General features: G+C 32.5%; 1 protein-coding gene across 3 annotated transcripts in view; it reads right to left on the bottom strand.

Annotated features, from left to right (window-relative positions):
* Nucleotides 1-3,343: 3,343 nt before the first annotated feature.
* The window catches only part of LOC143069171 (uncharacterized), a 57,965-nt gene continuing 45,372 nt past the window's right edge, over nucleotides 3,344-15,936 (bottom strand). For all 3 annotated transcript variants that reach the window (XM_076243663.1, XM_076243662.1, XM_076243664.1), the window contains 5 exons: nucleotides 13,633-15,092; nucleotides 11,604-11,712; nucleotides 10,843-11,103; nucleotides 10,014-10,094; nucleotides 3,344-8,281 (listed from right to left, as the gene is read on the bottom strand). In XM_076243663.1, the coding sequence (XP_076099778.1) occupies nucleotides 8,124-8,281; nucleotides 10,014-10,094; nucleotides 10,843-11,103; nucleotides 11,604-11,712; nucleotides 13,633-15,092 (2,069 nt within the window). In that variant the 3' untranslated portion in view covers nucleotides 3,344-8,123. The remainder of the gene's footprint in view (nucleotides 8,282-10,013; nucleotides 10,095-10,842; nucleotides 11,104-11,603; nucleotides 11,713-13,632; nucleotides 15,093-15,936) is intronic.

The raw sequence follows: 15,936 nt of genomic DNA, 5'->3' as shown, positions 1-15,936 counted from the left end.
TAAAACTGAATCGAAACACAGTATTCTGTATACAATATAGAAGTGCTATTTCTATTTAGAATATGCAGAACGGCATCAATTGACTTAAGAAAAATAATCACATTAATTGATAATTAATTAATTAATAACATGAGTCAATAAATGAACAATCTAGCGGTTACATACCTTCACACCTGCTTTCAGCTCCGCCGTGCACACTGGTAATGATAAACTTTGCCATATGGTCAATAGTGTAAAAAAACAGATGGTAGCAGATTAACGCAGTAACACTGTAGTTTTTTTTTACAATCATCTCATAGCTACAATTACCTAGAGATAATATATCTCCCGATACCTGGCGCAAATCGTAGGGGGTCCATTTTTCATGAAATGAAATGTCAAAAATTTTGTCTGTTGTATCTCGAAAGACGTTTATCTTCCGTGCCATATAAGATTTGTAGTAGTGTGGTTCAGGTTCGCTATTTGTTGGGGGTTATATTGGTAGCTTCACCTCGGATAAAAATATGTTTTATCTTATATTTTGAAAGGTTCGCAACATTGACACACTTGTTGTCTCATTGCAGTACAGTCGTATATACGTGAAATATTCGCCACTGGATGTCAAATTGTTAAATCATGCAATCAATTAGTCACAGACTCATTGGTTGCTGGTCATTTTGGATGACTACGTCTCAATGCAATATCAACATGACTGAAGCAGTTTAAAAGGAATCAACCTGATCACCAATATTCACAATGAAATAAATCACTATTGATTTTCCACTTGTATATTCACTCACAATTACGGCAATCATCAACTTGGAAAATCACCTAAATAAGAAACTTTTAAAAACATTTTACCAACAATTTGATTTTTTTTTATGAAAACTTGACCAGCAAAAGTGACTGTTTTCACTACCCACACTAATAATTGTCGGAAAAAGTACAAGCAAAAACTTTTTTCACCTGAATACCTTCTGTTTTATGCATTTTTGTTCTAAGCAATAAACTTTATATTGTATACATGTGATCCAATTGTTGCTTGATAATTCTAATATAAAAATCTTTGGTCAAGTCTAGGTTGTTTTCAGTGATTCACAGCAAAGTACTTCACCAGAAGGGTGGGGATAGGTGCTGTATAAGAAAATCCTTTTTCAAAACCATTGTGTTTATTGACAGCAACAGATGAATGATGTTCATATTAAGTTAAAAGTATGTTTGTTTTTTTTGGTATACCTCACATCTATTTTTATTCTTTTATTCATTTCTGAAAATTTTTAAGCAGACCAGTAAGGTACCTAACACTACAGGGAGATAACTCTGTAAAGTCAACTAAACGTTTTAATTATGTTGTGTTGTAAAAGGAATATTAAGCTTTTCAATGATCAAAATTGATTTTTGTCAAACTGCTATATAACCAGTGTAATTTTTCTGACAAAACCGTTGATTCAAAATTTTTGAAATTTTTATAGTTTTGTTAAAGGGTCAAAGTAAATATTTGGACAAAATTTTATGAAAATTAAACGAGCCAAATTAATTTTAGTGAAAGTGTTGGGTACCACCTTAAGAAATCCATGAAGTCTGCCTGAGAATAGCACAACATAAAATTCCCAATGTGTCTGAATTGGCACACAATTTTCCTATTTGATTAAAAAACATTTTTTTTCTGTTCATATTTCGCGAAGTGTCTTTATTGTTGAGGCACTAAACTCAACCATAAGGCATAGCAGTCTGCAATGGTTATAGAGAGAGCCGTTGTGTATTGGTTAGTGCATCGGACTACTAACACAAAGGTTCCTGGTTCGATTCCTGTTTGGGATAAAAATTTCAGGAACTCAATTTTCGGCTCTCCCTTGACACCATCTGCGAGTATGGTCTTGAGGAAACAATGGTAGTCCGTTGGAAGGGGACGATAAATGACTGGTCCGTGTTAAGAGAGAGCCATATCTCTTGCACGTTTAAGATACCCTTGTAGATTTCGAAAAAAGTAGGCTAATGCCGCTACAAGGCAGCACTCACACCTGCAAATTGGAAAGGGATTAATATAAGTTGCAAAACTTGTTTCCCAATCCACTATAAATAAATATGTTTAAACCAATGGTTATGCTGTAAGAATCCATATGGCATTACAATGTAAAATTACAGTATTTTGAATGTGATACTTATTTAGTTTAAATTTGATGTCACATAATCCATTCTTGAATCCTTGATATGATGATAAGCAGCAATTAAGAGGTGAAGCCATCAGATAGTCCCTTTGACTTCTCTAAATGTTAAGTCATTGGAGGATATTGGTGCTTATGACAGTTCTTTGAATGTTTCTGTTAGGTTTATCCACAGATTTTTTGTGACATTAGCCAATTTAGTTTGATTGATTGTTGGTTGGTTACTTATTGTCCAGGAGCAAATATTCTATGCAAGTTTAGGACAAGTCATGGATCTACCTCAGGCATAGATTGCCTTAGTTGTATTTGGCTAAACTTTTAGGAATTTTGGTCCTCAATGCTCTTCAAGTTCGTACTTTATTTGGACTTTTTAACTTTTTTGGATTCGAGCTTCACTGATGAGTCTTTTGTAGACGAAACGTGCGTCTGGCGTATATATACAAAATTTAGTCCTGGTAACTATGATGAGTTTATTTGATAATGGCACTATTGCCTGTCTATTGTTCAAAGCTTGTTTTTTTTTTTTTTTTTTTGTCATTAGGCTGCTGTCTAAGTGATATCTATTCAATAATAATCAATAATTCCATAAAACAGATCAAAATGAAAAATTCATTTTAAACTACACTAATTTGCAGCTTTATACCAAAATCAGAACATCAGATAGGAAAAGCAATATTGATTCATTTTTTTAGTGCAGGCATTGGCAGATCCAGGGGGGGGGGGGGTGTTTCCGGGGGTTGGAACCCCCCCTTTTTTTGGGACGATCAATGCATTTGAATAGGAGCATATAGTTGGAACCCCCCTTTACTCTGGGTTAGGACCCCCTTTTTAAAATGGCTGGATCCGCCCCTGAGGGGTCATCAGAACACCAAATGTTTCTAAATTTATTTACTCTTTTTGAACAATTTAGATCTTGGTATGTTATTTAGACAGACAGCTATCTATTGTTGAAGACTTTATGTTGCCCTCTGAATGTATATGTTATTTCTTTCTCATTGTTGTTTATTCCACACTTTCTTTTAATGAAATAGAAATACAACTGTACATATATCAATATGCAACTATATGTCATAAAAGTCAGCCCAAAATTTCCAAAAGCAATTTGGTAGGCCCAAAAAAGGTCTGCCATGGTTACCTAGGGGAGTGTGTACAAGATCATGGTAGGAAATTCCTATTCAGGCTTAAATAAAACAGACAAATCTGCCTATAAAACTGTATTAGAACAAACTTCAAAATACAATCACATCTTCTTTCTAGGCAAAAAAAATCACTTATGATGCATGACAATTTACTACAGCAAGCAATATTGTGAGAGTCAGAACATCAGAAAATATCACATTAATATTTAACAAATTATAAAATATGTAGTCATCATTATATCAGGTTTTACAGATTTATATTTTTAAAGTTGACTGCAAAATGTATAATTGTACTAGCCAGTTATCTCCCCTTAACCAAAGGCAGATAATAAATTGTCTCCCTTCACATCTCAAATTAGTGAGTTGTCTCATCTTGGTGACTTGGTTAGGATAGATAACAAACAAAGGCATTCCTCTTTTTTCAATTACTTCAAACTCATTTATATTGAATTTGGGTAAGTTAAATCTGCTATCAATATTCAAACGAGTAAAACTAAAAACTATGAATTTTGAGCACTATTGTATTAGTAGCACTAGTGGAACTGTAAAAAAATCTAAAGTATTCTCAGATGATCTGATTCAACTTTTCAAACAAAAGTTACATGATCAAGACCTATAGCAATGATAAATGAAATAAGCCTTTACAAATTCACTTCTTTGTCCTTAAATTTTTTTTACTTTTTTGTACAAATTTAAAAAATAAAATCTTGAATTGATCAGAGTAAAAGACTCATTGTTTTAAACCCAAAGCCCACTTTTTCCAAATTTAAATTGATTTTGTAATTCTTTGTCAATTGAAAGCAAAAAATAAATTGACAATATTAGTTTGGAATAGGCAATCCATATAGAAGATACCTACTTGATATACAGCTGTTTTTTCCTTCTTACGTGAAGACATAAAAACTAACCATAAAATAATAGGACTTTTGAAACATCTTTACCTCTGGAATTGTTTTAATGTGTGTGTGAAAAGACCAATAATTTTTGGCAGACATACCCATGCAAGTTAAAAAGACACAATAACTAAAAAACAATTCAAACAAACAATATTTCTAGCTTTCTATTGACACAACAGGTATTTACCGGTAATACAAAACAAAGGTCGGGTAAAGTGATTTCTAAATATAAGCCAAGCAAATGTCAACATGTCTAAAGGGTTGATTTAAAATATGGGGAGGGCCTGACACTGTATATATATGTATATATGCATATGAAGGGCATACAGGAACTACCTACTTAGAGGGTAATATACCCACTTTGTCTCTAAGACAAATACAATGATATTTACAGTGGAACAGTATACTCAAGCAAGCGTAAATGTATGTTGTGAATTCTAAAGATCAAAAATTGACCTTGACTTCAATGAGGTCAAACTTTACAATTTAAATTTCAACCAATAATATTTTAGTAGTATGCTTTTAACAAAGAAATATATTAAAGAAATATAAATCAATGGCTTTGCATTTAATCATTTTTTTTTTTTACAACTGAAATATCAGTTTTTCCACTTTTGTAAACATTTTTGTTTGGAATTCAATACATACTTTGTATACATGTATAATATGTTTACAAACATGAGAAATATACAAGATGTCACATTTCAATGTCATAGTACAAATATAAATATAAATATATACATGTGAATAAATGATTTTCATACATAAAACACTCATTAAAATCAATTCTATGGTTTGAAAGTTTGATTGTAAAAACATACACAATGAAATAATACTTCTGTGCATTTTAAAATTAAAATTTTGGAACTATTTGACCCATGCATGCAAAATAAATTTTTAACCATCTTTTATATATATTCAAACATCCTTTAGGATAGTTGCTTTTTTATATATTCATATATCCTTCAGGATAATTTTAAGTGTATTCTTCTCATTTAAAAAAAAAATAGATGGAAAGTAGTAACAATGAACAATATAAGGCCAATAAATAGAAACATCACAGCTGAATTTATAACAATAAAAATGTATTAAACATTGGATATGTTAAAATAAAATTGAGCAATTTTTGTTATAAATATACTATAGTTGCAAAACTTTTAGCAAAAATGGAATGATTAAAACCATGTATTATTTTCATCCTATTCTTTCACAATATAAAATTTTAAAAGGATTTCGTTTACGAATCCAATTTTTTTTTTATTTCAATTTAAAACAATTTATGAAATTGTTTTACAGATCCTGAAAGGCAGAGAAAATGTTTATTATGCTAAATGAAGATCTAAATTTGTTTGCTGCAGTTGATTATCTCCCTTAAGTGCCAATTAATTCAATAATATACAAATGTAGGGAGATATAAATCTATGTATGGTACTAAATTTTTTTGAATATGATAATTTTATATACAGTTAGCACTTTCAACATGGGTCCTGAGTTCAACACTGGACGGTTACAAATGATATACGGTTACAAGGAATGGTCATAGTATGAGCAAAAACAAAACAATAAAACATATACATATAAACTAGTGACAAAACTGTTCACAAAGGCAACATAATTGTGTTCACCGAATTAATAGGTAAATTAATAGATTTGGCTCCATTACCATGTAGAGCAGGGGAGATAATCCAAGTTTGAAATAATAGTTATCTCCCTTCATTGAGTTGTACAGGGTAGACAATTTAATGTGTAAGGAAGATGATTCAAGGTGGTAAAGATTTGATAATTCTCCCTTATTTCTCTTTCTGTACTTTGTTAAGAACAGAAACAACATAAGAGTATGAATCTGTTCCAAACTTTTTTTTATGAAAACTCATTTTTCAGTTAATCCATTATAGTCACAGTATTTTCCAATTTCATTTTAAATACACACATGTTCTTGATCTAAATTACTGAGACTAAAATATCTGATTTTTTTTGGATTAAAAATTTGGATTGGTCTTGTATGAATTTACAATAGTAACAGTTTTGTCATCTAGCCGTTAGTGTGCATCAATCACATAATAATATATAATTAATAACTTTTTAAAGTGGATACTTAGAATTATTAACCAAATATATCATACTTATAGCGGCCAAAGGCCGAGTTTAACATAATTTATTCTTAGGTTAATAAACTGTGTATCCACTCCATAAAAGTCATTTGATTTATAAGAGTTAGCCAACATTCCACTGTTCACAAAAGTATAAACCAAATCAAAACATGGATGAAATATTCATATAAAAACATGGATTTCTCGCAGCGGGAATGTGCAATTACTTATATGAAAAGATGTTGGCAAACTCTTAAAAAGACAATAAATTGATCTAATAGCAAAGTTTGTTTTGCTAATAAAATCAATAAGTTTTTTTTTCAAAGTCAATGATGTTTTTTGACTTGATTGAATTATCATATATTTGGCTAATTTCCTAATCAATTTTTATAATTGTATTTTTTTTAAAACTTTACTTTTACAATGCTTTAATCAATTTAATATTACATTCATAAAATTTTAATATAAAACAAGCAATCTTTCACCAAAAAAAAAACTAACCAAAAAAATTTCACTTTTTCGTATACACTTTGATTTTTGTTTCTAATCTTGTGTATAAAGTCAATTTCAAGCAATAATTGCTGTAATCTCTTATGTGTTGATGGTAAAATTGTATTTTGAGCATTTTCAGCATTGAATTTGAATGATCTTGTATTTCCATATTGATAATGGACCAAACAATAGAGCTGTTATCTATTTTTTACACAATAATCAATCATAATTTAAGAATATGATTAAAATAATATAAAATATCAGAAACTTTAAGGCATACAAGAAAAAAACAAATTAAGAAACACTACCAAAATTTAACAGTATTTCCATACAGGCCTGTAGCCAGGAATTTCCAAGGGGGGGTTATTTGGACTCAAAAACTCGACTTTAACAGTTACAATTCGAACAAAATGTTGACTTTAACAGTGCTTATTTGTTTTCAAGGGAGGGTTCGTCCGAACCCCCCGAACCCCCCCCTGGCTACGGGTATGCCATATCATTAATATTTGATTGTCTAGTTAAGAGAGATTTTTTTTTATAGTAAAGACAGAAAAAGATAAAAAGAGAGGACAAGAATAAAAAGAAAAAGGTTCACGCTCAACAGTTTCTGATATTTTAATAATTCAATTCTTTAATAACCCCCTTCTTCCCACACCCCACAAAAAAAAATAAAACTAAATATTTATTATTAAATTTCCCTTTTATAATAAACAATTCAAATAATTTATTTAATAATCAATTCAATTTAAATAAAATTTAATAAAATTTACAAAGGAAAGGAAAAGATAACCCTCAATTACTCAGTAAAAAAAGAACCCCAAAAAAGAAACAACCTTATTCCCAAAATAAAAATAAAAATAAATATATTTCAATATAAACAACAAAAAATAAAATATTTTTTCACCGTCATAACATGTAAGTAAAAAAATACTTCATCTGTATAACAAATTGTGCAATAAATATAAAAGATATAATTAAGTCTCTTCGTTAAAAAACAAAGATTTGTCAAGTGACTAAATAATTTTACTTCACTCAAAAACCAAGTGAAGTGGGTCATATATAGATTTAAAATTAAGCATTAAATGCAAAGGTCACTTAATATAACAATAAAACAAATAACATTCCCTAAAATAATTAAACTCAATATTTGAGCGTTCGTCATCACAAAAAATTCGTTGAATTCAAGCAACATGGCAGTTATTGGGACATAAAAATTAGTTTTCCATGTATCATAGGGGTTGTCCCCCCTTGTTGTGATAATTGCACATTAGTAAGGGAAAAAAACAAAACAAAACACAAAAACTCAAAAGTTTACAAACAAGATTTTGGAATGTGTGTTATTATGATTCAGTGAGGATTTCTTTAGATTGAAATGCCCTCAACCTGTTTTGACACGGCCCCCAACTCCATGTTCACTCTCATGTTCTTCATTAGTTGTTTATGCCACATGCTAATGTGTCTTGTCATCGGCATGATGTTGAAAATAGCAGCTAGTCTTTCATCAGGGTTTATACCTTGTTCTGGAAAAAATAGATAACTAATAACTTTACATCACATCTTTTAGCGTTTATTAGAAAACTGGTCACCTTCCTTTTTTTTTTTTAGTGATTATTTTACTGATAGATCACACTTGAAAACTTATTTTCTTATCCAATTCACATCTGGTTTAAATCTTGATGCAAGCCTTGTATTTAACAGCAATCATATTTTAATTTTATATACCATATATGTGTAGTTCAATAATTGACATCCCTATGCAAGTTCATTCAAAATGATGAATGCTAAATGAAATATTTTTATATACACAAAACTGCTCCATATCTGGACAATTTTATGCATTTTATATATACTATTCAAACATAGAAGCCCTATAATGTTTTAAAGACCCTAAGCAACATCAGGGATCTCCATGGCCTGTTTAACGATGTCGCCCCGCCATCGTTCAAATGTCTTGCGCCATCGTCAAATGACTCGCGCCATCGTTCAAAACTGTGATCGTTTTTATAGCCTGACGCCATTTTTTTTAGCAATTATAGTTAAATGCATGTTATTGCATAACCCTCAGGCTTTTTTTTATAGTATAATCCAATACAGTTCAAACAACTGAGGGATATCCGGATTAAGATCGCTAATCACTTGTACCTGAGCTTGTTCAACAAACCAGACAGGAGAATATTATCTGAAGATAGACGATTCATTTGTCAAATTATTTAACTAAGTTTCCGCAAATGCTTATGATAATTTAGATTAAATAAATAAACTAATAATCCAGTTACAAAGTTTAACAAGTCGACCACGTGCTTTTACTTTGACTTACGCAATCAGCATCCCCCTTTTTAAGAAGTACAAAATAAGAGGTAAAACAGTAATTATTATTTCATCGCAAATAACTCGAGTAATGCTGTATTGTAACAATAATATAGAATTACTCTAAAAGTTAAAAAGTAAAAAAATTTAATATTTCCTGTAAAGAAATATCGTATCGTAATTCCGAAATTCATTTCGTAGTTTACAATCAAATTGATACATCCGCGTTTCCGGTTTCTATTGCATGTTGCATAGCATCGATTTGCTAGATAAAGTCATTAAAAACCTTTTCATTTGACAAAGTTTGCTTTACAAATCTTTTTAACCTTTTACATAACCCGTTCGACTCGTTTTGTCGTTGCTACAAACCAGCCATACCGGTAATGGGTTCATGACTTCTGAATTTGACAGTGTACGTGAAAAATAAGCTCCACATGATTTTTAACCCCCATAACAATTACCAAAAATAGCAAGAAAACTACATGGGGACCTTTGTGATAGCTATTGGTCATTCTCGACTAAGGGAAAGGGAGGGGGCATGAGGGCTTGGCCTTTGAAGGGCTACAAACGGCAATTATTGAAAATATATATACTTCTATATAGAATTTATAATGAAAATTCAAATAAATATAATTTAAATAAGCAATGAATTAGCATGTTCACCTATCCTTATGTGGAGGGATGAAATACTTTCGATCGCGCTACACTGTACGGTGTAGATACGGTTTATGATGGTGAAAGTTCCTCCATCGTTCAATTTTCATCCATGGAGATCCCTGAACATATTAAACTTTGTGAATTTCTTAGTTTGATTAAAACTACATACAACTTATCAATGCCTGCGAAATAGTGTCCACAGTATTTTGAAAAAAAAACTCTGTAAATCGTCACACAAGAAATCCTAAATTGACACCATCTATTGGGAAGTATTTTGACAACACTTACCAGCAATATGTTGCTGAAGAAGATAGATTATGTGTCGTCTGACTGATTCAACTGATTCTGGATCTTTTAAGAACATCAAATCTGGAATATGTATAGTAACATATAAAATATATAAAATGTAACAAAAAATAAACTCCTTACTGACAGGTTAAAAGAAATTTTGTTAATATTTACTACTTTATGAGTTGTATATGAAAGTTATTCTGTGTTTACGTCTGTCCATCCCAGATTAAAATTAAAATATTCAGTAACTTTGGCTACTGTATGGTACCAGTTCTAATTTGTGGTGGAAGCCAGAGTTTTTAAACTAGATATATATCTTGACAAAATAAAACCCCTCGTCTTTGGAATGAAAAGCGTTGTAATTCCATAAAAATAGGTCAGAACTGAAATTCTACTTGCTCTTGTTACAAAATCTGACCACTTGCAGGAAAAGATGTACTGATCTGACCACTTGCAGGAAAAGATGTACTGTTAACTATGAAATTTGTGTATATTTTCATCATGGCAAATATTGCAATGAAATGTTTTTCACAAAGATAAAAACTCTTCTTGATTTTAAAAGTATAATTTGGATGCAGTATTTTCTGAATAATAGTTTTTAATCCAGGAGGTTTGTCTACTGTCGAACAATCACAATATATAATGGCAAAAATTTTGAATTTAAAGTATAGACTTTTTTGGTAATATACCTATTCTATATTGAAACAGTTTGAATCTCAAGTCAAAGAAAGTTCTATGTGTACTGTAACCAAATCTGACCAGTTGCAAGAATATATGTGTGCACTTGTACAGCTTTAACAGTAATAAACCTAAACTAAGCCCTTACCTGCACTGAAACAGCTGAGTGCTAAAGTCAAAGATAGTTCTACTGGTGAAAGTTCTAGCTTGTTGATGACTTCTCCGGCCTGTAAAAGATGCAGTTTGAACAAATACATTGGATTTTCAGGGCTCACTGTAAAATTCCAGAAGTTCTGGAATTTTTTCTGTTGTTTGTTGTACCATTCTGTACCACACAAGATTAAAGCAGCTTGGAAAGAGGCCAATTGACAAAGGTCTTGTTTGTCTTCATGGTCTAGCTGCATAAACCCTGAAAATATATTTAAAACAATTCATAAATTTAATGTAAAATTTTGCATCAGTCAAAACTCAATAGAAAAAAGACAATAATAATAAAATTAAGTAACATTTTTTTCAGAAGTACAAAGTTCAGAATTAGTATTGAATTACTCTACTCTGAAACTTTTAAATCTTAATTACTGTTAGCTACGATAAATTTAAAACTGTTTAATGTTATTTATGATGGATTAAATTTATTAAATTTTTAACTACAATAATTCTTAGTTGGGTAGTAGAATTTTGGGGACTTCTTTGGGGTTCAAAATGTTTTTTGATACTTGTGGTGTTCATTTTTAATTGTTATGTCTCAGAAGTTTCAAATCATGGAATTGTAAAAATGTAAAAAAAATAATAAACTTTACACATCTGTGGTTTTATACCATAATTTTGGATTTATAGACTGACAGACTTAAACAATTTTACTCCTTCCTTTGGAGTTGTGGGATAAAAACAGTAATAAAGTATAATTACCTGGAATTTGCATAACAAAGTCAACATAAGCTTTGTTATTTCTGATGATACGTTCCTGTATGTGCTGCCAATGAGCCTTCTCTTTTCCCATTTTTGGCCAATGTTCCGCCTGAAACATATTAAAATAGAGTAATTATTGCTTAATTTTGTTTTTAGTAATTCATCTTAATAGGTCTCTACTATAAAAATGCCATCATTCTATAAGTAAGACCCATTTGACATTCCAAGCCTTATGGCCATACAAAATACAAAACAAGAGTGCACACACTGAAATGTCTCGCCTTCAATACTAATCATTGATATTATGTTGCTAGTCCTAAGTATAAAGCTAAGCTTTATTACAACTGTCACATAAACTAATTAACATTAACCAAGATAACTAAACAAAAACCAATGAACCTTGAAAATGAGGTCAAGGTCAGATGAACCATGCCAGGCAGACATGTACAGCTAACAATACTTCTATACAACATATATAGTTGACCTATTACTTATAGTTTAAGAAAAATAGACCAAAACACAAAAACTTAACACTGTGCAATGAACCGTGAAAATGAGGTCACGGTCAAATAAAACCTGCGCGACTGACATAAAGATCATAAAATATTTCCATACACCAAATATAGTTGACATATGGCATATTGTATTAGATAAAAAGACCAAAACTCAAAAACTTAACTTTGACCACTGAACCATGAAAATGAGGTCAAGGTCACATGACATCTGCCCGCTAGACATGTACACCTTACAATCATTCCATACAACAAATATAGTAGACCTATTGCATATAGTATGAGAAAAACAGACCAAAACACAAAAATTTAACTATAACCACTGAACCATGAAAATGAGGTCAAGGTCAGATGACACCTGCCAGTTGGACATGTACACCTTACAGTCCTTCCATACACCGAATATACTAGCCCTATAGCTTATAGTATCTGAGATATGGACTTGACCACCAAAACTTAACCTTGTTCACTGATCCATGAAATGAGGTCGAGGTCAAGTGAAAACTGTCTGACAGACATGAGGATCTTGCAAGGTACGCACATATCAAATATAGTTATCCTATTACTTATAATAAGAGAGAATTCAACATTACAAAAAATCTGAACTTTTTTTTCAAGTGGTCACTGAACCATGAAAATGAGGTCAAGGACATTGGAAATGTGACTGACGGAAACTTTGTAACATGAGGCATCTATATACAAAGTATGAAGCATCCAGGTCTTCCACCTTCTAAAATATAAAGCTTTTAAGAAGTGAGCTAACGCTGCCGCCGCCGTAGCCGCCGCCGCCATATCCGCCACCGCCTGATCACTATCCCTATGTCGAGCTTTCTGCAACAAAAGTTGCAGGCTCGACAAAAACTAGAATGTGTCCCAAGTACATGGATGCCCCACTCGCACTATCATTTTCTATGTTCAGTGGACCGTGAAATTTGGGTAAAACTCTAATTTGGCATTAAAATTAGAAAGGTCATATCATAGGGAGCATGTGTACTAAGTTTCAAGTTGATTGGACTTCAACTTCATCAAAAACTACCTTGACCAAACTTTAACCTGAAGCGGGACGAACGGACGGACAAACGGACAGACGGACGAACGAACAGACCCACAGACCAGAAAACATAATGCCCCTCTACTATCGTAGGTGGGGCATAAAAAATGTATAGACATTGTTCAGGTATATTGTATATTGTATATTCGATGTGATGTGTTTATTATCGTGGAAATTTCGATGGAATAGGTATTGCAATAATAAAAACTCACATTTTGATAACATTTACTGTTTAAAAAGTTAAAAAAAAAATACTGAACTTTGAGGAAAATTTAAATCGAAAATCCCCAAGCAAATGGCAAAATAAAAAGCTTAAACACATCAAACAAAGGTATAACAAATGTTGCATTGCTGACTTAGTACAGGCATTTTCTCTTGTAGAAAATAGTGGATTAAACCTAGTTTTATAGCTAGCTGACATTAACACTAATATTATCAAATTTTCAATTATATTAACATAACCTACCAGTTTTGAAGAACTCCAGTCCCTAGATTCGTCATAGAAAACCCTCATGTTGGAGTATGCCGTCAGGATGTGTTTAATGACAGCATGGTCTTCTTCTGCCATTCTACTCATGGGATCGAAAGGAAACTTCTGTTTCCAATAGCTCTGTGTGGATTGTAAACTGTAACTCTCACAGGTGAAGTCTGATGATTGTTGCATAAACGCGTTGGAATTGTTTCCGTACCCACACGACCGGTCATATTGGTCGTAATTTTTTCGCTTATTTCTAACAGGGAAGTCTGATGAATCGTGACTACTGTTATCGTCACTACTACTATATAAACAATCATTATTTCTGTACGGTGATGATGAATTGAGCGTACAATTGATTACCTCTGTTGTAAGTTGGTCCCTTGTGACGTAAGCTCCGTTGATAGGAGTTTGTGTTTCATTAATTGTTCCGATGCATTTAATAAACATTTGATTGATTTGATGTTGAGAATCGGGATTTATGTAAACATTATCATGTGACATGCTGCTTCCGTGATTGAATTGTGGATGAACTTGTGTGGTTGGCATGGTGTATCCCCCATGTTGTTGTTGTTGTTGAGGATATTCAGCAGCCATTGATGGATGATACGTATCGGGACTGTGACATCCTGGGGAAGGAGTGTTGTAGTTGTGTGGACTATGGCATGATCCAGGAGACGGTGTGCTGTAACTGTGGGGACTATGACAGTTTGTCTGTGGGGAATGAGGCTGTTGATAATACTGTGGACTGTGGGAGTTGGGGTAGTAAGCACTTTGATTTGGCTGAGGATACTGTGGTTGGAATGGTGAATTTGGTCCAGAATTCTGTTGATAATTGTCTGAAGCCTGTTGGAAGTTGTTGCACGTGTTGACCATGAGTGGTGTGTTTCCTCCCATATTACCATGTTGTGTCTGATATAAACAGTTGCTATCTCTGAAAACAGGTTGAGGCTGACTCCGACTGGCCTGGTCCATTTGTATGAAATTAAGGATGTCATCCATATCGTCCTCTATGAGTAATGGATTCTCCTGCTGATGCGAGGTCGTTGAGGCATGGACGGGCTGGCATTGGGATGACATGATGGTGTTTGAAGAACCAGGCCAGGAGGAGGTTGGGGCAGATGATACCCAGTTATACGCCGTCTGCTCTTCTGTTTTAAGATTCATGAAGGATGTTGTGGACAGAACGGGTCTGCTGTTGGTCATCTCGGACTGAATCTGACAACTTGGGGGTGGGCATGTTGTCTCTGTCTTCACAGGCTGGTTAGCTATCATATATTTGTGAAACAATGGTTCATTGACAGGTGATAGCTGTGGTGAAGTATGGACGGAGTTAGGTGATCCCTGGGGAGACAACTCCGGACTACGACGATCACAAAATGATGGTGAATGTGAAGGGGACTGTTGTGGAGAATCTCCATCTGACTTTTTGGGCCGACCCATCTTGATGGCTGGAAAGAAAAGGAAAAATGTTATTTAAATTCATAATGTTTAGAATATTCATGGTTTTAGAAAAATAGATTTTATTTTTTTGCTCCTTTCATAATTACAAGGAATGCATTCAATACTGCCATATTAAGTAACTTTGTATTAACTACTGTATAAAGAAACAAGAATGTGTCCCTAGTACATGGATGCCCCATCCACACTATCATTTTCTATGTTAAATGGACCGAGAAAATGGGGGAAAAACAGAGGGATTGAAGAACGAACGGACTCACAGACCAGAAAACATAATGCCCATAAATGAGGCATAAAAAGGTTGTGAATCAAGTAAAACCTGGATAGTCTTTATATCTTGTTTGTATGCTAGCTAACTACAAATCCAAATTATGATAGAATTCCCTTCAAACAAACTGATTTAGAAACTTCATATATTTAGCTTTGGACATTTTAAAGTCATTCTGTGTTAAAAGTGATTGCAGACTTAAAATTTTGGCATATTACCCTTGAATAGAAGACTTTTTTTGGGAGGTTAATTGGTTGCTGACTGATTTAAGTGTAAACCCCCACCCCATGAAAATAATCTGTATTATATATATTTCTGTGATAGGAGTCCATGAGTATAGAGATTGATATGTCTAGCACATATCGTATGGTTGTAGTCTTGTTATTTACTGCTCCATAGGCTTACATGCAAAACAGCTGATCTTTGAAAATAAAAAAAATTAAGAATGCTACGTAGAAAAAAAATCAATGAGAAATTGTGTTTTAATTGAAAAAAAGGGGTCATGCCACAAAGAATAAAAAGTAACGTAACCCTGAAGTCAAAACATTTTTTTTCTACTTTCTGTT

This window comes from Mytilus galloprovincialis, chromosome 3, assembly GCF_965363235.1.
Source record: "Mytilus galloprovincialis chromosome 3, xbMytGall1.hap1.1, whole genome shotgun sequence".
NCBI classification, from domain to species: domain Eukaryota; kingdom Metazoa; phylum Mollusca; class Bivalvia; order Mytilida; family Mytilidae; genus Mytilus; species Mytilus galloprovincialis.
This window is presented reverse-complemented; position numbering and strand designations above follow the sequence as displayed.